This window comes from Echeneis naucrates, chromosome 14 (assembly GCF_900963305.1).
Source record: "Echeneis naucrates chromosome 14, fEcheNa1.1, whole genome shotgun sequence".
Classification (NCBI taxonomy): Eukaryota; Metazoa; Chordata; class Actinopteri; order Carangiformes; family Echeneidae; genus Echeneis; species Echeneis naucrates.
The window spans coordinates 21,611,882-21,635,391 of record NC_042524.1 but is presented as its reverse complement, the minus strand read 5'-3'; the positions used below and the strand labels follow the sequence as shown (position 1 = coordinate 21,635,391).

Here is a 23,510-nt window from a genome sequence, read left to right as displayed (position 1 = left end):
TTATTGTACCCTAAGCACCTCAGAGAAATTGTATCTAATCATCTGATCAGTCTTGACGGCATTACTTTGGCTTCCAGCTCCACTGTAAGAAACCTTGGAGTAATTTTTGACCAGGACATGTCCTTTGTCCCTCACATAAAACAAGTCAGTCGGGCAGCTTTCTTCCACCTGAGAAACATTAGGAAAATCAGAAACATCCTTTCTCAGGATGATGCAGAAAAACTAGTCCATGCATTTGTAACTTCTAGGCTGGACTACTGTAACTCATTATTATCTGGATGTCCAAGCAAATCTCTGAAAGGCCTTCAGTTGATTCAGAACGCTGCTGCACATATATTAGCAGGAACTAGGAAAACAGATCACATCTCTCTTGTGTTAGCTGCTCTTCATTGGCTGCTGATAAAATATAGAGTAGAATTCAAAATCATTCTGTTAACAGAAAAACTCTTAATGGCCAAGCTCCATCATATCTCAGAGAGCTCATAATTCTTTACAGTCCTAGTAGGCCACTCTGCTCCCTAGATGGAGGTTTACTTGTGGTTCCTAGAGTCTCCAAGAGTAAATCTGGAGGCAGATCGTTCAGTTATCAGGCTCCTCTTCTATGGAACCAACTTCCAGTATCGGTCCAGGGGGCCGACTCTTTAGTAATTTTCAAGACCAGGCGTAAAACTTTCCTGTATGACAGAGCTTATAGTTAAAAAGGTAAAGTCCTCTACTCTTTAGCTATGCTGCTATAGGCCTAGGCTGCTGGGGGAAGGACTGAACATCCCCCCCCCCCCTCACAGTTCTAAGCATGTGTACTGCATTTACTAACCATGTTTTCCTGAAGTCTCTGTCTCTCCCAGTTCTTCTCCTCTCTCTCCCTGTCCTCATCGCTAACTAACTCTACAAAGATAATTGCATGATCATAATTTTGAATTTTTTTCAATTAAAAGGAAAAAACAATCACTTATACTGAAATCATATCACAATCTGTCTTCCAAAAATAATTGCAATATGGATTTTTTTTCCATATTGTGCAGAGTCACTTCAACTGAAGCAAGCAAGTGCATCAAAAGCTAGTATCTGAGTGGACCACGTCATACTAGCATCTGGTTGAGTGTCCATTGGTTTCAGCTTTTCATATATTTTTTTTCAGCTCTTCATAATAATTTGTGACTCTAAATTGCCCATGGATATCAGATACACTCACACTGGTATCAGTGATTGTGTCCATCTGTATGTGTTGGCCCTGCGATGGACTGACGAGCTTTCCCTGCCCTGGCCCAATGTGAGCTGGGATTTGCTCCAGCAATCACCGTGACCCGGGATGGATAAGCCGTAGAATATGAATGATTGATTGAAAACACAATAACATATTTATCACACACGTTTTGGCCTGAATGTGTTCTTACATATGTAAGTATGAGTCCAATACCCAAACATTTCTTTCATGTCATTACATTGAGAAATGACATCTTCATATGCCTGGACCACCAAAAAACTGCTAGAATGTCCTGGACACTGAAAAACAGGAAACATCCACTTCGAGCAGCCTAACAGACTGTAGACTGTACCTTTGATATACCAAAGGAAAACTAGAACAGAGTGGTACAACAAGCAACTCCAAAATGAGGGAATACTTACTTTTCTCCAAAAAATCTCCTCCAAAAGTCAGCAGCATCTGCTTTGGTGATCCTGAAAGTGTCACCCTGGAATTGGCCTCCAGGAAAGATGGCTTTGATTTCAGCCAGCATGTGACTGAAGATCAGAGACAGCTTGGTCAGGTTCCTCCTGCAAAGGAGAACCAAAATGAGAGGAAATGGTGCACTGTGACAGCCTCATGTGATACATACAGTCTGGAAATAATATTACCTTCAGATCGACCTAGGTTTGGATTGGGACATGGCACCAAACAGCTTCCTGACAATGTTGTGTAATGTTTCACAGTAAAACCATTATTGCTGATTTATCATATTTAACACATATTAATATATATATAGTTAAGTGAAACACTGTACACATATATTTAATACTACTGCATTCCATTTGCACAAATATTGGTACAGTAAATTCAGTTTACATTATTGTAATGTGTAGTATAATTTTTACTGTCAGCCCCCTAATTTGTGATGTACTTAACTGAAATATTTCCTGTTTTCTTCAAACCCTCGCTACTCTATGAAATTCTCTCTATCAATTAAGTCTTCATATTACTTTATTTTAGATTCATAGTAATTTCCTTTGTTTTAAAAACCAAAATATGATGTCACAAATGTCTTTAAGCTTAGGGGTCATAACAATTAAAGGTTTCTGTCTTTGAAGGAAAGAAAGGAATATGTTGTTTCCTTTTTAAACCATGTCTAATGAAAATCACTTACATTACACTTACATATATGCTGCTACATCAGGGCGTTGAAAGGAATTAGAGCTATATTTATAATATAAATCTGCCAGTGGCAGAGTCTGGGTCTAATATTTCTCTTGGTCAGTCAAATACTTGTCAAAAGTGATTTTGGCTCTGCCATACCACATCCAGTTTGTCTTTTCAATGTTCAATATTAATTTGCCTTTGAATTGCACAAACAGGGTTGGTCAGGGCCACAGAAACAAATAAATAACTCCGTTCTCTGAAGTTGAATTGTCTTTATAGGAAGTGAGTTGTGAGATTAGAGCAAAAATGGCTAAGATGTGGACAGTAACCTCGATTGTCACCTTTGCTGTAAGGCCTCTTCCACTAACTACTGTGTAGTAACAAGTTGTGCAAGCCGTTCTTCTTGGGGGTTATACTGGGCATAGGATAGGGAGAATAAACAACTACAGTGCCTAAATTAGAAACCCGAGGGATACATGAACACATTATTGGTTTTGGTATTCTGGCATAGTGGTTAGTGCTGTTGTCCCACAATAAGAAGGTTGTGGGTTTGGTTCCCACCCTGGTTTGCATGTTCTCCCCATACCTGAGTGGGTTTCCCCACTGTCCAAAGTCTAGGTCTAGGTTAACCAGTGATTCTAAATTGTCCATAGGTCTGAGTGTTGTTCATCTGCCTCTGTGTGTTGGCCTTTTGCTGGAGTGCCCAGGGTGTACCCTGCAATCGCCCAATGTGAGCTGGGAATGAATGGGAATGAATATTCCCATTATCTGTGACTGAGACAAAAAAATAACAGCAGTGCCACACTGTTGCATGTACAATTGAAGCGTCCCAGGGTTTTATTTCCTGGTGACACTAAGTGCACTGTTCAATAAGCTGTTTTCATCCTGTATCTCATCCTGTAGATAGAAAGTAATTGCCAGCTACTTTTGTGCTAATGTGAATATTGTGCTTATGTCTATGTTTGATATTATTTTTCTATAGTATATAGCCAATTGATACAGCACAACCCTTTGTGCACAACCATATTTCCTGTATCTCACATGAAGAGTAGAGAACTGCAGAGCATTTATGCAAAGTGTAAATCTTGCAGTGGTAACACCTTGAACTCAAGTAACTTACTGTAAAAAATAACTAGATTTAAACTAGAACCAGAATTATTGCCACACACTTCACATGCCGCCAAATCACATCATGCAGTGGAAGGAGGCATTCTGACTGATAAAGTATATCAGGAATACACTTATTATCTAGTTAAACCTGTCTGTATTCACTGGTCTGCTGACTTACAATGATGTAGCTGAAATACAACGGAATGGTCAACTCTTGAGATAGCAGTCGTGAGACAGTATGTGCAAGTTCTCTTAGAAGACTTGAATCAATCTCTGAATTGTTTGGGTTAAATTAGTTTCAACATAGCAGATGACTTTTCTATTGTTCTTGACCATGTTTATACAATGCATAGCTTCCCATGCTATATTAATAAACTGCAACTGTGGGATACTATTTAGAAAATGCACTGACTGAATTAAGGTGAAGATGAGAGCTGTAGGTTTAAGTTGAAGTGAGAATCACTTTCTGTTCTGTGCCTTTGTGCTTGCACTCCAGTCTGTGTGTGTGTGCTTAGAGTGTGTCTACATCAGAAAAAGCCACACCCATCTAAGTAATTGCATGCTCTTCCAGTCACCATTAGGCCTGTTATCAACTGAAGAGCAGCCAAAAAAACCTCCATTGGGATGCAGAAGGTAAAGCTCCAGATGCTTACAAAACACTTGTGACTTGAACTTAAAATTGAGCCTCTTTATGAACGCTGTCTCAGCCCTGAAACACCATCACCCAAGCAATATGAGACATATGCAGTCTGAGGTGTACAATGTGTATGCACTAATTTCTGTTAGTTTTGTTGCATTTTCCCATCCACACTGCATTATGGGAATGCTCACTTCTAGCATACAGTATGTAGGAGAGGTGGAGTATTTAAGTATTCTGCAGTGACATTTTGCAGGGTTTGGTTAGTTAGTTTTGCGCGTGTGTCCTATTCCCTCTGCCATTTCATCAGTTTTGCAATGTGCTCATTTGACAAGCACCCCAGGCAAAGCCTGACCATCCATCCACTTGGCGTGCTAACCTCGTAATGCCAGGAGATTACTTCAAATCAAACATTTTTCCTACATCAGTGTTTTTTTCAGTGGTCCTGACAGTGTTGCAGTTCATCTCGACTTTTTTCACATTAAGATTCACATCTACATTTGCAAGCTACAACAATGAAATGCTGCAAATCCAGTGATGCATACATTTTAACAATGTGAGGCCAACAGGCAGTTCATAGGTTCTTTTTGTTTTAAATTGGTTTATTATCTATTATCGATGTTCTGGTGAAAAGCTACTGATTGCATTCAGCTCTTGAATATTTTAGTAATCGAGTATTCTATTGGAAATTCCATTGAGTAATCGGATAAAACATACATTTGTTTAGTTAAAGAGCAATTATATATATATACATGAGAAAATTAAACATTTCACTTAATAATGAACAACTGGATTCCTTTTTTAGACAGTCAACATTTATCTTTTCTTCCGCCATCGAGACAGAGTGCAACACATCATACTCCAAAAGCCACGGCCATGGAGGGGAAAACAATCAAGAGCTCTCCATCGACTTTGTATTGTGTGAAAGTGTCTCTCGTCACTCTCTGTGTGCCAGCAAACACAAACAAATGCCCAAAAGGCTGTGTGGTAGGGTGGTCTACTAACAGGTAAAGAACCCTGATCTAAGTTTTTATGAGCTACCGAACAGAAAAAATTAGCCTTTAAGATGAGAGTAATGGATACAGGCAAGGTCGAGGACGAGAGGCCTCATTGTCGGCTGCACATCAACCTTGAAGACAGGGCAGTCTCGCAGCTGGTAAAACCAAATATATGCTGCACTGAGCACTGAAGTCAATGTCGCCACCATATTGGAAGAGGCAAGCATCGGATGCGTGGAATTGTTGCAAACGTTGTACACCCTAAACCAAATCTGAGGGAATTACTTTTCACAGGTAAAACTTAACAATTACCTTTGATAGTATTTGGCCCATAGACTGAATTTATTAATCCCCAAGGGGAAATTCACCTAGTCACTCATCAAAATCAAAATAAAAATATATATATAAAAAACAAAAAACAAAACATTATCCAGTCAGCAGGGGTCGAAATCTCCAGATATTAATACAAGTACCTCAGAATGGTACAGAATCAGAGATGTTTTGATTCAACCTGGTTTCAGTAAATCACATGAGGCTGCACTCATGATATACCAATATCTCCATCTCATCACATTTTTTGGGCAGAGAGTTGAGATTTCCCATGACGATCGATGGCAGAAAGGGCTTATATCTACATTTCCTGGCCTTCATCTTTGCACCAGCACAGCAACCACGAAAACACCTTTCTCTCAGCTGGAATCGGGTGGTATCCTCCAGATTTGCCCAGTTTCAAAGAAAGCTCTTTTCTTGAGTAAATTCTTCTCCCCACAGAAATAACCATCAGCAATTGACAAAAAATAATAAAACTACAACAAAAATATGGTAAAATTTAGTAAAAATTGAGAGCTACCCGACTTTGCTGCTTCTTGTTGAAGCACATGTTCTAGAATAATGAATTATTTGGCCTTTTTAAACATAATTTTGAGAGCATAATTTGCTGATGTTGTGGAAAATACTATGTATTCCCGCACATTCATTCATTTATTTTGATTTCTTCTGCTCATGGTGGTATTCATTTTCATCAAACCCTATAGAGTTAGCAATTTAACAACTCAGTTTACACATCCATAGTAGATAAGGAACAGGAGGAAGAACAATCTTGTATGTTACCCCTTATTTAGAATATAAGCAATGAATTAGCGCAGTCGAACCTGCCTTTAAACAATGAAGTCTTAATTTTTATTTTATAGTTTTGCCCCAAACATTTTTGTAAGATTGTTGTAAATTGCTTGGCTAACTTTTGTCATCAAAAAGTCATCATACATAGGTGTCCCAAAGATAGCCGCAGGAGGCGAGCCAGTGAGAAGCAGCTCTCGGGAGGGATGCGTTCAATGCAAGCTTGTTCTCCATGTTCTGCAGTGAGCATTTAAAGCTGGAGGACTTCGACAGTAAGGTAGTAAGGATTAAATAAATGAATGCCATACTATGCAGTATTTTTTTTTCTTTTCTGAACGTGAAGGAATTAATTATGCATTTTGCGTGAGTATGTTTGTTGTACATAGCCTGTGTACTGTGTGTGAAAAATGACTATAGCTTGAAAAATGGCTAAAATAGACATATGTAACATTTTGTAATTTGTTGTTTTTTCGCTAAAAATATGTAATTCTCATGCCTGGAAAAATGACTAAAATGTGTTCTCATGCCTGAAAAATAGACCAAAAATGAATAAGTAAAAGTGAGAAGATGTGTTACTTTATTTTTTAACCACACTAGATTCCTATTCCAATATACAGTATAGCCTATATACTGTATGTGTGTGTGATCAATGAAGTTCTTCTTTTAGTCATCTGGGAAGATTAAATACATTGTTTTTGGTCCTTAACTGTTTGTCAAGTAAAGTAGTGCATGGGTGAATGAATAAATGAAAGGCATTAATGTAAAATTCTTTGTAGAAAGGCACTTTATGAAATTAAGTCCATTTTTAGTTTATTAGTTGACAGTGCAGCCTTGCCTCATCCAATATGGCGGCGATGCTGACGTATCACAGCAGCGGCCAAACCCGCTCCATGTGGCATCTACATATATACGTCTATGCGTCTGCTATCTTCTTCCTTTGCATGACATCATCGCGTTGTGCCAGATTAAAAGTAGTCCAGGCGAAATACCATGCTCTGTAAAAATTAAACGATTCCTTGAGGCAGAGAAAATTCCTCAATCGTTTTGTAATCAAGGTACTCAAATTATTTGAGCCCTAGATTGCATTGACTAAATGAAGCTATGTGTGCTAAAGTTCAGGGTCCACTCAAATATCATTTTTTGGACTAAGCGACATGGTAGTCAAGTGGATTGCACCCCACTGTGCCGTAAGTAAGTTCTGGTCTCTGAGTTCCCTCTGTCACTTAGCACTGGCTCCCGTCCCTTCACTGCCACACCACACCACCACACAGCTTAACACTGAGAAACAAAGAGAATGTTCAGGAAGCAGCAAACCACCACCACATCCTCAACATCACTGGATCTGGCCTACACCTGTGACATTTACGGTCATGTCTGCCATTCCTGGATTGGCCTTCACAACCACAGAAGATGCTGCAATTAAACCTAACTCCCTGGCACAAGAAGTCTATGATTTTATGAGACTACGATGCCAAAGACAGTGTTGTGGTGTTGTGTTATTAGCATTAATTATTCATCATTAATTCATTCATTCATCTGTTCGCCTCTCCTTCACTATTCTGTTGTCAATGACAACAGAACTTGAATTAACAAAGTGAACAACATTGACTTTCACTCTGTATGTCTGTGTGTGTTTTCCTGTATGGCACTCAATGTGTGTGTGTATCTGAATATCTGTGTTTATATGACTGTCTGTCAGTGGGTGTATTTCTCTAGATATCTATGTCTGTATATGTCAAAGTGTCTGTATCTGTGTATCTGTCTGTGTGTGTGTGTGTGGCTGCACACAGACAGATAGGATAGGAATGTGATAATGATTGTTAATGATTAACACTGTTTAATTCAACATTCAAAAGAACATTTTATTTTTAATTCCATCTATGATACTGGATGTTTCAGTAAAATTTTCACAAAGAAATAGTATCCTGTTATATTGACAAGAAGTGAAAAGCTGGGTTGATAGCATCAATATGTTGACAGGTCTGAATGAATTTCAGCCATAGAGCAGTGAGTAAGCCTAGCAATGAACCTTAGCCCACCCTTGCTAACATCACAGACACACACACTTCCCTTATGTCCTGTCAAGAGCCCCCTGCTTCTTGACTGAAGTGCTCTGGCTTCCTCTTTTGGTACCCCACTTCCTCCCAAGATGGTTCTATTTTCTGGAGGCCTACTCATCTCAGTCAGACTCAGGCCTTAACTGACTTTCATGGAAACATCTGACATCATCACTTCAAAGCATGACTGCTTGCTGTGACATGTCAACTTGCAAAGACAAGATTTATTCATGTGAAAGGTACTAGGTGTCAGTTCTGTTGAATAATCTTAATTATTAACCATACTTCAGAAAGGATTGAGTACTATGGGTAGAATATGACATTCAAGAAATCAAAGATTTGTTGAAAATCCATATAATCAATAATGAAAGACAAAGTATTTTACAGCATCAGTCATGCTACAAAGTCTTCACGTCAGAAAAGTGTGAAGCTTGGGTAGGGTAGGGTAGGATTCACTAGGAAATTCAACCACATCAATAAATGCCACCTGTAACAAGAGTCAGGAAAAAAATTGTATTTTAATTAGCTGTAGATGAGTCCAGCTAAACTGCAATTTTAGAAACACATCTTCGTCTGTTTCTCTGTGTTCACCTGACAAAGTCAAAGCAACTGAAAAATAGCTTTCATTTCAGCAAAACAGTAAACTGTTCATGTACACCAAAATTATAACAAAGTCTGTGCTTGTAGAAAGTCAGCCATTTTTTGGAGCTCCAAGATCTCACAACATTTTTTTTTCTTTTTACAAAACATAATTTCAATCAACAAGTCTTTATTCATCCATCTCTTTATCTCCCTGCGCCATATAGGGAATTCTCCTCTTAGTTAGACTTCTCTTTCAGAACTACCATCAAAATATATTAAATCTGTTCCAGTTGTGTATGTGGCACATTTCCTTACAGTTCCTGTATGGACAGATTAGGCCTGGAAAGCCCACAGTACAGAAATACTGCTTCCAAAGGACCATTTTCTCAACTCAGCGAGCGATCATCATAATTGTTGGTTACAGCCAAAAGTTTCAAAATACTAAGCATGCTCCTCCAATATGTCACTTGACTATTAGTAAGAGTTAATTTGCATTTATTCTGGGGCAAATGAGTAAATGCACTGCAGAGAAAAAGGTGCAATGTTCTTTTATTTGAAACACTTCTGACAAAAGAAATGCACTTTTATATTTAGAGACAATCACTTTAGGAAGCAGCTGAATGTGCCTGTCATGTTGTGTATTAAGCACTCTGTGGTGCAAATTACATCAGATGTGCGATGGGCCTCCATCAAGGAAGGACATGAGAGAGTTTGCAGGGTGTAGTGTCAAAGTCATACTGTTGTTAATGTGCTTTGGATACAACAGTGTGAACTGTAATTATGGCATATATCCCTTGAATGTTCATTAGTAATTATCTTCAAAGTCTTAAATTGTCTGATTGTAAAACATCACAAGGATATTAGATGGTGTGAGATTATAAAAATATCTGGGTGTACATTATTCAACTTGAAACTAGTTGAGAGATTGTGAAAGTCCACTTTAACCATAGGAAAAAAGGTAAATTGACTTAATCTTCAAAGAGATATTTCTAAAACTGGCAAGATTATTTCAAGCAACTTCAAGTTTTAAAGCTGATCCTTGGCAAAAGGACATCACCTGTACTGAAATGGTACTTGGAAGAATTGAGTTGAAGCTACAGCTTTTGTGTTTGTCAATGTCATCATTATGCTGTGATTGCAAGTCTTTCTCCTGTTCAACTCAGATAAGGTTAATCTGGCTGAATAAACAATTATCCACTGTCTGGACCAATGACTGACAACATGTACGATACTAACATACACTCAACAAAAACTCTGTTTGCCCTATACTGATAAAGCAATTTTAATCACTGCCAACAGATTATGGTGGCTAAGGTTTGTTATTGAAATCAAAAAGTTACTTTGAAAAAAAAAAAAAAGGGGGGGGGGGGGGGGGGCAAAGAAACGACTTTCAGAGCTTTCAGGCAATGCCACTCAAATGTTAGAACAAAACACATAAGCATTTAAAGTAAAACATAAAGTTAATGGATTGAACTCTTCTCACATTCCTATCACATCTAAATCAAATCAAATCAGATTTATTTGTATAGTGCCAAATCATAACAAAGTTCAAGGCACTTTAGACACATCTGTGTCTTGCTAAGCATGTGGAATAGAAAGAAGCAGGGGATGGGGATATGGTGGTCTGAGACAATATAGACAGGGTGGCCGGGCTTGGGGAGGGCACAGGGACATCAGATGGCAGTTCTGAAGAAAGATTTTGGTGATGATCGCAGCAATTAATCAGGCGGCCATGTACAAGTCACAAGCCACATATAGCTAACTATGTCCTTGGATACGGATGTGACACCTGACCAGATATGATTTGAAAATTCCACAGAGAGAATGTATTACTTTCTACAATCAGATATTGTATACCGTGTACAACATTATTTATATACTAACAGAGTGACTGATATGAGGGTGGATGAGCGTCTCAATATCCTTCCACTGATGACACCAGAGCACAGCACAAGCACATACATTTAGTGCAATGTGAACATATTTTGTACCTTTGAAAACATTTTTATTGTTGTACAGCACTCTCTGTCTGTTTACACAATTTAAACTGATTACACACAATTTTTGTCTTCAACACTTTAGTGGTGATATACTTAGAAATGGGTCACTAAACCAGGCAGAATAGCAGTTATGTTGCTCCACAACAAGAAGTTTGCCCATAGGTGTGAGTGGTTGTCGCAACCCAGAAAAGCAGTAGAAAATGAATGAATGAATGAGGACCAATAAACCAGTCCATCAGGCTCAAGCCCATAACCTCAGGGAGATCCATGCAAAATATCACAGAGGAAAACACAATTTCAATTTCAACAGCTTTTTCTATAGGTTCAAGGTCTGAACAAGCAGACAAATGTTGGTGCATCCAGCAACACCAGTTCACCATGAAGCAGTACATCCTAATGTAAGAAATGTGATGAATTATGAATAGGCAATAACACAACAATTAAATCAAACCCTCACAATAGTGTTGCACTGTTTTTGCAAAAAATGTAAAAATCTGTTAATATCAGCTCGATAATGCATTATGCTTGTGATTGTATCTAATAAATATTAATAATATGAAATCGAAGTTGATATTCAGTGATGAACCGACAAAATCCAAAGGTGGCAATCCGTGTTTTTAAACTTGAATAGAAGAAATAAGAAAACAGATCTTCCTCAACTAATCAAAAGGAATACAATCCATCTCAAGACAATAAAAGAGGACCCACATTCAAAGTGCAAGGGCCAACCTGCGTTGGAGTACCGTAATTTCCTGATTATAAGACACTACTTTTTTCACATGCTTTGAACCCTGTGGCTTAAACAACTATGTGGCTAATTTATGGATTTTTACAGGTAACGAGCTTCATGCTGCCAATAGATTTAGCATCACATCAGACCAAAGAAATTACAGAACAGGTCACAGTGGACCAATGAAGTTGTTCAAATTAAATTAAACGCACCCACACTAAATTCTTCAGATCAGTCATTTATTTTGCGCTTCATGCACACACCCTTATCATGGTAAACACATGAAGCAATGCATTTGATGCAGCTTTCAAGTTAAAGTCAATCAATCTGGCGAAAAAGCTAAATCTTACTGTGTAACATAATTCCTGCCATATGCCATGTCCTCCGATATTTCCAACACCTGTGGCCTATATATGTACAAAACTGCTTTTCTCTTTAAATTTAGCAGAGCGGCTTATACTCAGGTGCGTTCTATAGTCTGGAAATTATGGTAATAAAGAGGCAACACCACAAGTTGTAAAAGAAGTTAGATGTATTGAAGTCTATATGAAAAGGGCCCTACTTTTTCCTTAATTTTTTAGCTCATTAAATGTTTTCCTGATGGGCTTATGGTTTCTATCTGTTGTTCCAAGTCCTCTTCAGTGCAGACTCTACAAAAAAAAAATCAATATTAATTTTTTAAATGATGCCATTTTGGGAAAAATTATTCAAAAAGTAGGATATTCATTAGGGTGTGGCTACCATGTGATTAAGTAATGCTTATAGCTGCTTATAATAATTCTTTAAACCTCTGCAAGGCAGTGGTTGAATAGTGAAATATAATTTTACTATAAAAACTAAAACTTGAGTTGCTAATTTTCTCTCTATGAGTAGCATTATGTGTCCTATATGAGTCCTGTGTGCACCACTCATGATCTTTTGACAAATTCAGCTTTGAGTTGAGCTAGGAAGAAAAGAAGCAAGATAAATAACTCTGCTGAACAACTCTTTCAGGGCTCAACCAGAGAGGAAATATATGAACAGGATGTAACATGTACAGGGATTTTCCCTTTGCACTGCATAAGACAGACAGAGCTCCTGAGAATCACAGGTGCATTTCACTACCTCAATGATCTAATGCTCTTATCTTTGATAAATCATAGAAGAAAAAAGAAAAAAAAAAAGTTGTTTTTTTCTCCTCGTTTAGGACATGGCTTCCTAAACGTACAGTGTTGCATAGTCAGGCCACTTTCATCACTATTTTGGAAGTTGTGTTTCAGCAGAGCACACTAGATACAAATTTTCATCACCCAGTACAGGATCAATGCTTGTGCACTTTCGTTCCCATTTCTTTGTCATGTTCCAAAATTTTGGGTGAAAAATGTTGGTTTATGTAATAACAATATCCCTGTTAGCATTTTAACAACAATCACCAAACTACAGGAATGAAACATTCACTTAATTTTTTTTATTCGCCTTCTTTTCTTTTCAGTGGATCTGTTTTCAGGTCGCAGAGGGTGCTGCAGCCAATCCCAGCTCACATTGGGCAAGGGCAAGGAAAACCCTGGTCGCCAGTCCATGGCAGGACCAACATATAGAGACAGACAGAGACAAACAACCACTCACACTCATACCTACGGGAAATTTAGAGTCACCAGTTAATCTAAACTTCCATGTCTTTGGATGATGGTAGGAAACCAGAGTACCCAGAGGAAACCTTCTTGTTGTGAGGCAACAGTGCTAACCACTATGCTGCCAAGCAGCCCAATGATGTGACATCTGAGTGTGAATTCAATGTTCAGTAAAATTCACTGTAGGAGAAACGCCAGCAACACTCTGCTTTATACTGATAACCTATACAACAACTGCAGCATTTATTTTCTGCTCAATATCCCTCCTTTTTAGAATTTTTCCATCTTCACCCCCTACGCTCTATAATCTGAATCACTCAGGCTCTGAGTTACAGTGGAGTTATTAATGTGAAGATGACACACCAGACAATTATAAGCCCCTAGCAAAAATCAGTGTTTGATATGTCACAGCTAGCAAATTGCAAACCATGGAGATGACTGAACTGCTGGGTGTTCTTTCTGCACCCCTGGTGAAAAAGGTTAAACCTCACACTCACCATCACCTTCCCTTTCCTGTCAGCACATGTTCAGTTATTATTACCTGTCATACCTATGCTCAAACAAGCCTTTACATTGTCAGGTCAAAATCATTTCGGGGTCAATTGTGAGTAATTATAACTAAAATTATATTTCATCTATTTATTATACATACAAGTCTCTAAATCTAAAAGACCTGGCAGTAGGGTTGCACATCTCTCTGTGATAGACAATTCGATACGCATCTAGATACACGGGTTACGATACGATTCAAAAACAATATACTTTTAATACAGAACGATTCAATACAATTCAATACACTGTAAGAATAACAATTCGATTTGATTCTGCTGTTAACATTTGTTGATGTAGACATTAATCTTACATTATAAAATAAAGAAGAAGTCAATTCTATAAAAGTGACATTCTTACAGTATTTTCAAATATATAAATGACCACATATCCCCAAGCATTGTTGCTGTATAGCACTGGCTAAAATAAAATTTAAAAAATAACAAAATCACATGCCAATATATTTATTTTTAGACATGGACCAAAAAAACATTTGCTGAATGAACATCGTTTTGTTGGAGGTGGGCAAAAATAAGAACAACAACATTTCAGCCTGAGCATAGTGTTTTGAACACTTGCGGTAGGTAACAAAGGTGCAACATTTCAATGTAAACATGTTGCAAACTGAAAACTGTAAGCAGCAGTTATTAATATTAGTGTTGTTGTCTGTTTTCTGTCATAGTAATGCCAGCTACGGCGCATGCGCAAGAGTCATTTTGCAGGCAGCCACACGTCTTAGACACACAAATTGTAAAGCCCATTTGCTAGTCTCGAGACACCCCATCCATAACTCTACAATTGATTCATCTATGGATTCATGACTGATTCCTATCGATTTAAGAGGCTGCTACCAACACAACCATATCTCTCACTTATCAAACTGACTATCCAGTCGTATCGATTTATTATTCACAACCCTACCTGGTTGCTTATGAAAAATAGTTTTTGAGATCACCTCACAATTTCTCTTAAATCTAATGTTCTAGAGGGGTAAAAAGTTAATTTAACTGCTTCTCTGTAAAGATGATTTGTATCTGTACCAATCTCAGTTATAGAGTCCTGCTGTAATGACCAAAGTTGCCAGTTAGTAAGAGAACAAGAGCAATGACACAGATGTTGCTCATATCCGTCAGTGACAACTCAATAACGGCCATCCTACAGCAAATCCCACAATATACCTCTAACAAACACAAATGTACTCACATACTTCCAACTTGGCACTGTAACAGAATGGGACCTCCGGCTGCTGTCACCAAGAGGACTACTAACATTTCAATCATTAAAATTATAATCTATGGAACTTCTGTCAGATTCTTCATCCAGGATAAACTGGTAGCTTTGAAGGTATCCCAAGACTATCATCACTGAAAAGTGAAAATTCAAGGCACATCTGTTAACCTTCTGAGCACTATGAGCATGGTCACCCTCAATTGCCAAATTTCTCCATAAAATAGAAAAAAATATTTTTCTTAGTCTCTTACCTGTCCTGTGACTGCTCCTCATACATTCGCTCCTTTCCCTCTTTGAAGAGACGAATGGCCCGTTTGGATTTTTTCATGAGGCTATCAATGTATATCTTAAAGTATTCATTCTCACTGAGCTGTGTGAGACTCTGGTTCTCTTCATATTTCCCCAGTATGAGTCGCAGATGCTGGTAGGCATCAGGTAAGATGTCTAGTATGTATGGCGGACTGTTTTTCAACTGGAGTCTGGGATTTTGGCACAGCCTGACCTGTGGCAAAAAAATCCAAAAGTCTGAACATTTGACCTGAACAACAACAGAAATGTATCAAGACATTAGAGGCCTCAATTATGTGACGAAAGAAGACGGTCTATAAATAGATGTGTAAATTAATTTAATGGAGTGGAGCATGGAGAGCATACCCCTCTGCCCCTCTACCCCTAAGCATGCATTCAACCACCATGCATCTAGAACACAGAATTGGCCCAATAGGTTTATCAGTCTGAACTTACAACTTTATCCATGAGCTTCCAGGTTTTCTCAACAGTCCGCCGGTCGGCAGCTGCTTGCTTTGGTGGCCCCACTGCATCATGAATGGCATCAATTATGCCCAAAATCCGACCCTTACTTCGGTTTGGTCCACGTCCACCAGGGTTACGGCCACTAAGAGCAGTTGCCATTTCCTACACACTAAGGCGAAAAAGGAATAATTACAGCCAGGAACTGCTTACTTGAAAATGTTATCATTTTGAATTTGTAGAATATAATTTCCTAATGATCTCTTTAGACCATGTTCCACCGCATTTACCTGACACTTTCCCTGACTCCCTAACATTTTCTGTTTGTTAATAAAAATATGTTAGAGTTGCTCTGTTTGGCACCACTTGCAAATATTTAATTTTTGCTCATGGCTGTTCAGTTGTTTGAGATAGCAGACAGAATTTGTCACCTGTCAATTCACGGCTGTTTTCCAATTTCATATTATTGGCTATAGGCTAAAACTGTAAGACCTATAGTCTCCTACAGTCAGCAGGGATGACTGCCTATGAAAAAATGTCTCGGCGCAGGCTTCAGTGTGTTTTAAATCAAGTGACATTTTAAACCTTTCTAGCAAACATGCTATTGTCCTCCCTAAAGGCCATTGATGTCCACTGTTTTCGCGCAATTTTCACAAATCAAGACATAAAGAAACAGTACTCATATTACACAGAACAAACTGCTGCTTGGACTCGTGTCAGTAGGATCTAGTTTATGTTCGTCGCGGCTACTAATGAGTTGTTCTTCTATACATCTGTGTGCTAAATTGAGGCTAGTCTTGTTTGTTTGCTATAATTAACCATCATACATGGTTTCCTGGGCTTGGTTTTAAAAGACGCTTAACTGCCAGAACAAATTACACTAGCACGTGAAGCCCAGAACAGAGTCATGGCCTTTTCAACACAACCGCCATTGAATCGATCATCCACTTCAAACAAAGTCCCAACTTACTACACCACCGAGAAAGGTTTGTTGGGATCCCTGCTGGTTTTGAATCCACATCCAGCTCACAAAAACAAGGAGTGTCCAAGTGTCCGACGGGAATGAGTGAGAGGAAAAGTCTCCAATGTGTGTGATCCTGTGACTTTATTGTCGATCATCCATATTTTGCTGTTGCCTTTAAAAAGCTGTTTTCAGGAAGCTGTTGGAATAGTTTGAAAATCGCGAACCAGGGAGGTCTGCACAGAATATTTTGTACCGTGACATCACTGTAAAGGATGCGAACGTAAAAGTGTACCACGTCCACTTGCATATTTCAAAATAAAGCTCAATTTCAGAGACAGTAATTTAAATAAAAAATTGCAAATGTATGCCGTTTACGCTCTTTTAAATTAACTTATCACTTCTTCAATGATGTTAAGCCAAACCTTTATGTTCTAATATTCCTTTTCCATCAAACAGTGCTATTCACTTCCTTTAATTTGAAGGTACGCCACTACGCCTTGTATTTCGTTTGTGTGTGTGGATGGCTGGCTGGCTTGATAGCGAGATATCAGCGATATAAATTTGAATAAGAAAGAATACTGATACCGGGTTTCAGCACCCAAAATAAAGTGCGCTGATGCGACGGGACAAAGGTGACAGCCCACTGTAGAATAATATTAGCTGATTACTACATCATTACCGTGATTAATATTTTAACAATTTCAAAAATGTCTCTTTTAATTAGCCTACTCTGTCACGACCATGCTTTTGGAGCGAGTAGCCCACGGTATGGACGCCCCGCATATTTAATAACATTATGTTTACGATTACTTACGTTTGATTTTAGATGGAGCTGTACATTTTACGATTGCATCTCATCGCATCCCCAGAACAAGAGAGGCCGTTATTTTATTCTGGAGTACACTGTCAAAACTTCCGGCGTTGCTCTATACTCATATTCGTGCCTAGACACAGCCACAGAGACTTGTGATAGTGGAGCCGCTCCCAAAGTCCACACAACTCTGGACACAGCCAGCAGTGCTGTACCGGAAATGACACAGGAAGCAGGGTGGGTGTTAAAATATGTACAGTACGGTTACGGCTCTAAAGATAAAGTATATCATCACAGTGATGTCACACTAATTGCAAGTATTAGGACAATGAGCAACCAAGAATAGAAGAATAACTCTACACACATCAAAACTATGAAAAGGGAAAACAGTCACATGTGTACAGGTGTATATACACACAAGTAGCAATAAAGATTTATTTTGAAATTCTTATCGGGATACAGCTGTAGTTTTCCCTTTTTCTTGTATGTATGTTCCGTTATGCAGTTAAGTCCGAATTTATTCATACCTCTGGCAAATAATTGATACCCTCATCAATACTCAATAGAAAAGTCTGTATAACAGCCTTTATAGCAATCAAATGATTCGTATAATTGCTGTTCATTCCTTCAGTTTATTCAACTAGGAAAAGAGATCACATCTCTCCCTTGTTAGCTGCTCTTCATTGGCTGCCAGTAAAATATAGAGTAGAATTTAAAATCTTTTTTTTAACATATAAAGCGCTTAATGGCCAAGCTCCATCATATCTCAGAGAGCTCATAGTTCCTTACTGTCCTAGCAGGCCACTCCGCTCTCTAGATGGAGGTTTACTTGTGGTTCCTAGACTCTCCAAGAGTAAATCTGGAGGCAGATCTTTCAGTTATCAGGCTCCTCTTCTATGGAACCAACTTCCAATATCAGTCTGGGGGTGGACTCTTTAGCAATTTTCAAGATCAGGCTTAAAAGTTTTTTGTATGACAGAGTTTATAGTTAAAAAGTTGAAATCCTCTACTCTTTAGCTATGCTGCTATAGGCAGAGGCTACTGGGGGAAGGATTGAGCATCTCTCTCTCCCTAAAGAGCCCAGGGTGTCCTCCTTCCACCTCCTCCAACAGTTTGTCAAGTAGCCACAGGGATTTGCAGCCAGTGTCCTGGCTCAGCATGGCAGCAGACTTCCACTGCCCTGGCTTCCTCCATTATAGGAAGCGTTGTATGGTCTGGAGGCAAAGGGTCCATAGGTGGCTCCAGAGGTCAAGCAACCCTTGACCTCCCTTCAGCACTTGCAGGAACCACAGAGCAGCCCTTAGCTAGTCCAGCAGTTTTTTTTATGTCCTCCACTAGGAAAGAGCAACGAGGCAGCCAGGTTATTGACCTGGCAGCGAGCGCTGGGAGAGGCCTCCTCCAGCGCTCGCCTGCGGACCACAAACTTCACCCATTTGCATTCTTCTCAAGATGCCTGACTCCAGCAGAGAGAACCAGGAGTTGCTTTTAGTGATCCTGGCCCTTCAGGTGTGGTGGCACTGTGGCTGTTCATCAGCTAGACAGAACATAAAAACCTGGCCTATCTCCGTTCTGTTTGCCGGCTGACCTCACGCCAAGCCAGATGGGCTGTCTTCTTAGAAAGGTTTCACTTCACTCTCTCCTACCATCCAGGCACCCTGTCCACCCTGCACACAAGCCATCACAGACATCTCCACACTCAGAATACTTCATGCTCCCTGAGCTTGCATGCGCCATATAGAGCGCAGTCTCATAGCGCACTCTGAAGGAGACCTCCATGTGCTGCTTCTGGTCGCTTGGGTATGTTCTGTTTAACGGAATAAAGCCAAGTGCTATTGTGGGTTTTCCCTGGACCTGTTGTAGGTAAGGTTCCTGTTATGCTTGAGTAAACATCCTTGCAACGTACTGGCATGCCCACTGCCTCATCTTTGTGAACATGTCTGATGGCTCAGAGCTAATTTTCAACCCCTGTCCGTGGTTACGCCTTTACTAAAACTTCCAAGCAAAGTTAAAACAGTACAAAAACATTAAAATACAAACAATACAAAACTAATAATAAAAATAAAATAATATAATAGTACATTATGTTAAAGTAAATGTTTACATGCTTGTTTCAGTTTCCACCATTGTTTTGCTTGTGTGTTAAAAACCTTGAGGTCTGTCAATGTTTTGATTTCAGGTGGTAATTAGGGTTGAGCTGAAGTTGAAGGAAATTTTGGGAAAAAACTGTGAGCAAGACTATGCTAAATACTGAAGAACACATGTAATACCTGAGTATGCTGAGTACTAAAGAATACATGTAACACATATAATATTACAACAGAACTGAAGAGCACAAATGTCACCATGTTAATTACTAAAAGAAACAAATTACTATGTTAAATATAAGAAAAGCAAATATAATGGTTTGCAGTGTGAGAGGTCTAGAAGAAACAAAGAAATCACTCACATACACTCAGCAGAGGTGAACCAGCAGTCACAGGTGTCAGAAGATGATTTACAGAGGAGATAGGAGAGTCACACAGACATATATGTAGGAGCCAACACATGGTATGTAAAGCCCTGACAAAGTGCTGAGATGACATCAAAGTCAGAAAAAGGGAATTCCCATTGGTAGAGATACGAATGAGGACAGGAAGCTTGGAGACGAAGGAGAAGCGTAGCTATTAGCTTGAAGCTCAAAGTAGAATATATATATTCACAGTGTGGGTGTCTGTCTAGTCTGTGTTGGATCCTTGTTTGTCTTGTTGTCCTCTTGTCCTTTTGTTCCTTGTTCCTTGTCCTCTTCCCTGAGAGCCCTGCCTTGTTTTGTTTTTTTTTTGTATTTACTATGTATATGTGATTATGTTTATGCCTGTTCCAAGTCTTGGTTTTGTTTATTAAATATATATCTTGCCACCACCTTCAACCCACTTCCACTTGCTCCAGCACTCACACATCCCTGACACATACTCCGGAAACAACCATCATGCAGCCATCAGCCTTCATCACATAGAATTTACCTGTAGTCTTTTTGTGTCCTGCTTGCATGTTGCATGTGAATGCACCAGCTATGGGCAGTAGGTTGGTACAGCCATATGGGAATACTTTAATATCGGCTAGAGTGAGCTGGGGGCATGGTTTCAGTGTGCTGAAAACTGATTCACTGATGATGTTCGCTGTTGCTCCTGAATCGATTGGTGGTGAGTGGTACGGTTGTCATTCATGTTTGCACATATAGATTAAATAATACCATCCAGAAATAAGACCTACCTTCTAAAATTATACATAAAATTAAAGGAAAGGATTTCCTAAATTAGGTAGTCACTAACTGATGTCTGTTTCCTTTTTTTTTTTAATTGACAGTTGTAGTTGTTGCTAGGCAGTTGTGTTACAAAATGTAAATGTTTGATTTTTTTGTAGCCACTGATGTCACAGCTCTGTTCTCCTGCTTCCCCTCTGCCCTCTGTATTCTACCACTCCCCCTGCCTCTGCTTCACTCCACCTCCCAGCCACGCCCCCTCATCAGCTCAACTCCGCTCACCTGGTTGCTCAGCTTGTCTCATCAGCCTGGCATATAAATACGTCCAGCACTCTCGCTCCTCGCCCGATTGTTCTACTATGAGAGACTCATTCCTTCTTCGCCTGATCTCCTGGTGCCGACCCTGCCTGTCCCCGACCTGCTCTTCTCATCTGCCTCCCAGTGTACTGACCTGTCTCTGACCACGGGTTCAGCCTCGGCGTCCCCAGCGTCTGCTTGCTCTCCTGGTTCCAACTCTTCTGCCTGGCCACGACTCCGCCACAGCTCACCGCTCATCGATTCCTCTGCACCTTCGGCTGATCCGTCTGGCTCTGGACACCAAGTGCCGACGGCTTCATTCAAAGGAAGCCTTTTCCCGTTTCTCCTGGCCGCCAAAGGACAGAGTTTTACGGGTCCGAGGGTGCATGCCCCCCTCCTCAGTCCTGCGACCAGGTTGAACTCATCTCCGTTCACGAGCCAGATAGCCAGAGACTATTTTTGGGCTACCAGTCTGAAGTGTGAACTGAACGCTAAGCTAATTCACCTGCTAAGACTCCTGTTTAACTCCTGTGAAAATAAAAGTCATTACCAACTGTTCCTGAGCTCTGGAGTGCTGCATTTGGGTTCCAGACACATCCGTCACAGTACATTCTGGCCACAAATGGACCCAGCACACTCTCCCTCCCCTCAAGCCCGCTTGGAGCGGGTGGAGGGAATACTCCAGCACCATGAGGCTCAGATGGCCTCCAACCCAGCAGGGGCTCGGCAGACGGCGTCTGCGTTGGAGCAAGCGCTCCACATCTCTAGCTAACCAGGTACAACAGTTAGCGGCTTCCCTGTCTTCACCAGCGGCTCCCGCTCCAGCCCCTCCAGCTCCTCCGCTGGGCTCCGCTCCTGAGCCCCGGGTGGGTACCCTGGAATGCTATTCGGGGGACCCCGAGGGCTGCAACCCTTTCCTGACACACTGCTCCATTCTGTTCGCTCTGCAGCCCCACACCTTGGGGGTTGCCTCGTTAACGGGGTCCATTCTGGGGTGGAGCTCCTCATGCCATCAGGTCTGCCTAAAACAAGCGACAGCACCTCAGCCAGCGACCAGCTCCAATCCTCCTCCAGACCTGTCCGGGGTGCCCTCTGAATACCACGACTTCAGGGAGGTGTTCAACAAGGCCAAGGCGACCTCCCTGCCCCCTCATCGGCCATACGACTGTGCCATCAACCTCCTGCCCGGCACCTCACCCCCCAAGGGTCACCTCTACTCCCTGTCTGCACCTGAAAGAGAGGCCTTGGATCTGTACATCAATGACGCCTTGGCTGCCGGTATTATCCGTTCCTCCTCCTCACCTGCTGGTGCTGGATTCTTCTTTGTTGACAAGTCCCTGCGGCCCTGCATCAACTTCTACCGGAGGTTCATCCAGGGGTATAGTACCGTGGCTGCACCCCTCACCGCGCTCACCTCATCCAAGGTTCCCTTCTGCTGGTCCCAGGCAGCGGAGGAGGCTTTCCAGAACCTCAAGGCCCAGTTCACGTCTGCCCCCATCCTCCTGGTTACCGACCCCTAGAGACAGTTTGTGGTGGAGGTGGACGCCTCTGATGTGGGGGTGGGAGCCGTTCTCTCTCAGCGGTCTGCTGAGGACCAGAAACTGTACCCCTGCGCCTTTTTCTCCCGGCGACTGTCCCTGGCCGAAAGAAATTATGACATTGGAAACCGAGAACTATTGGCAGTAAAGCTGGCACTGGAGGAATGGCGCCACTGGCTGGAGGGAACTAAGCTGTCCTTTTTGGTCTGGACTGACCATAAAAACCTAGAGTATATCCGTTTGGCCAAGAGACTTAACTCCCGGCAAGCCCGGTGGTCCTGATTCTTCACCAGATTAAACTTTTCCAGTTTAATCTGGTGGTTTAATCGGCCGGGCTCCCGCAACGTCAAGCCAGTCTCGCCAGTTCATGGGGAAGGAGGACACTACCCCCAACCCGGACACCATCCTCCCTGTTCCCCGTCTGGTGGCTTCCTTCTCCTAGGAGGTGGAGGAGTGGGTTAAAGCCGCCTTGGAAAATCAGCCAGGTCCCAGCTCCCGTCCTCTCGACTGCCTGTTTGTCCCTCAGGGGTTACGGTCTGACATCCTGCAATGGGCCCACGGCTCCTGGCTCACTTGCCACACTGGCATTTGGCGCACTAAGGAGGTCCTTCAGCGACAGTTCTGGTGGGCCACCTTGGAGGAGGATACTAAGAATTTTATCAATGCCTGCCCAGTCTGCAGTCAGCACAAGACCTCCCGCCGGGCCCCGACCGGCTACCTGCAACCCCTGCCAGTGCCCCATCAGCCCTGGTCTCACATCTCCCTGGACTTTGTAACACTACCATCCTGACAGTGGTGGACCGTTTTAGTAAGATGGCCCACTTCGTGCCCTTACCTAAGCTCCCTTCGGCCAAGGAGACGGCTGAACTAGTCCTGCAGCACGTTTTCCGGATCCACGGCCTCCCCTCTGATGTGGTCTCGGATCGTCGTCCCCAGTTCA

General features: G+C 41.0%; 1 protein-coding gene across 4 annotated transcripts in view; it reads right to left on the bottom strand.

Annotated features, from left to right (window-relative positions):
• The window catches only part of cblb (Cbl proto-oncogene B, E3 ubiquitin protein ligase), a 50,812-nt gene extending 33,780 nt beyond the window's left edge, over positions 1 to 17,032 (bottom strand). For 2 of the 4 annotated variants that reach the window (XM_029519910.1, XM_029519908.1), the window contains exons 1-4: positions 16,693 to 17,032; positions 15,717 to 15,894; positions 15,224 to 15,474; positions 1,627 to 1,773 (exon numbers count right to left, since the gene is read on the bottom strand). In XM_029519910.1, coding sequence (XP_029375770.1) covers positions 1,627 to 1,773; positions 15,224 to 15,474; positions 15,717 to 15,884 — 566 coding nt within the window. In that variant the 5' untranslated portion in view covers positions 15,885 to 15,894; positions 16,693 to 17,032. The remainder of the gene's footprint in view (positions 1 to 1,626; positions 1,774 to 15,223; positions 15,475 to 15,716; positions 15,895 to 16,692) is intronic. The other 2 variants (XM_029519907.1, XM_029519909.1) reach the window with 2 other exon arrangements.
• Between the last annotated feature and the right edge of the window lie 6,478 nt (positions 17,033 to 23,510).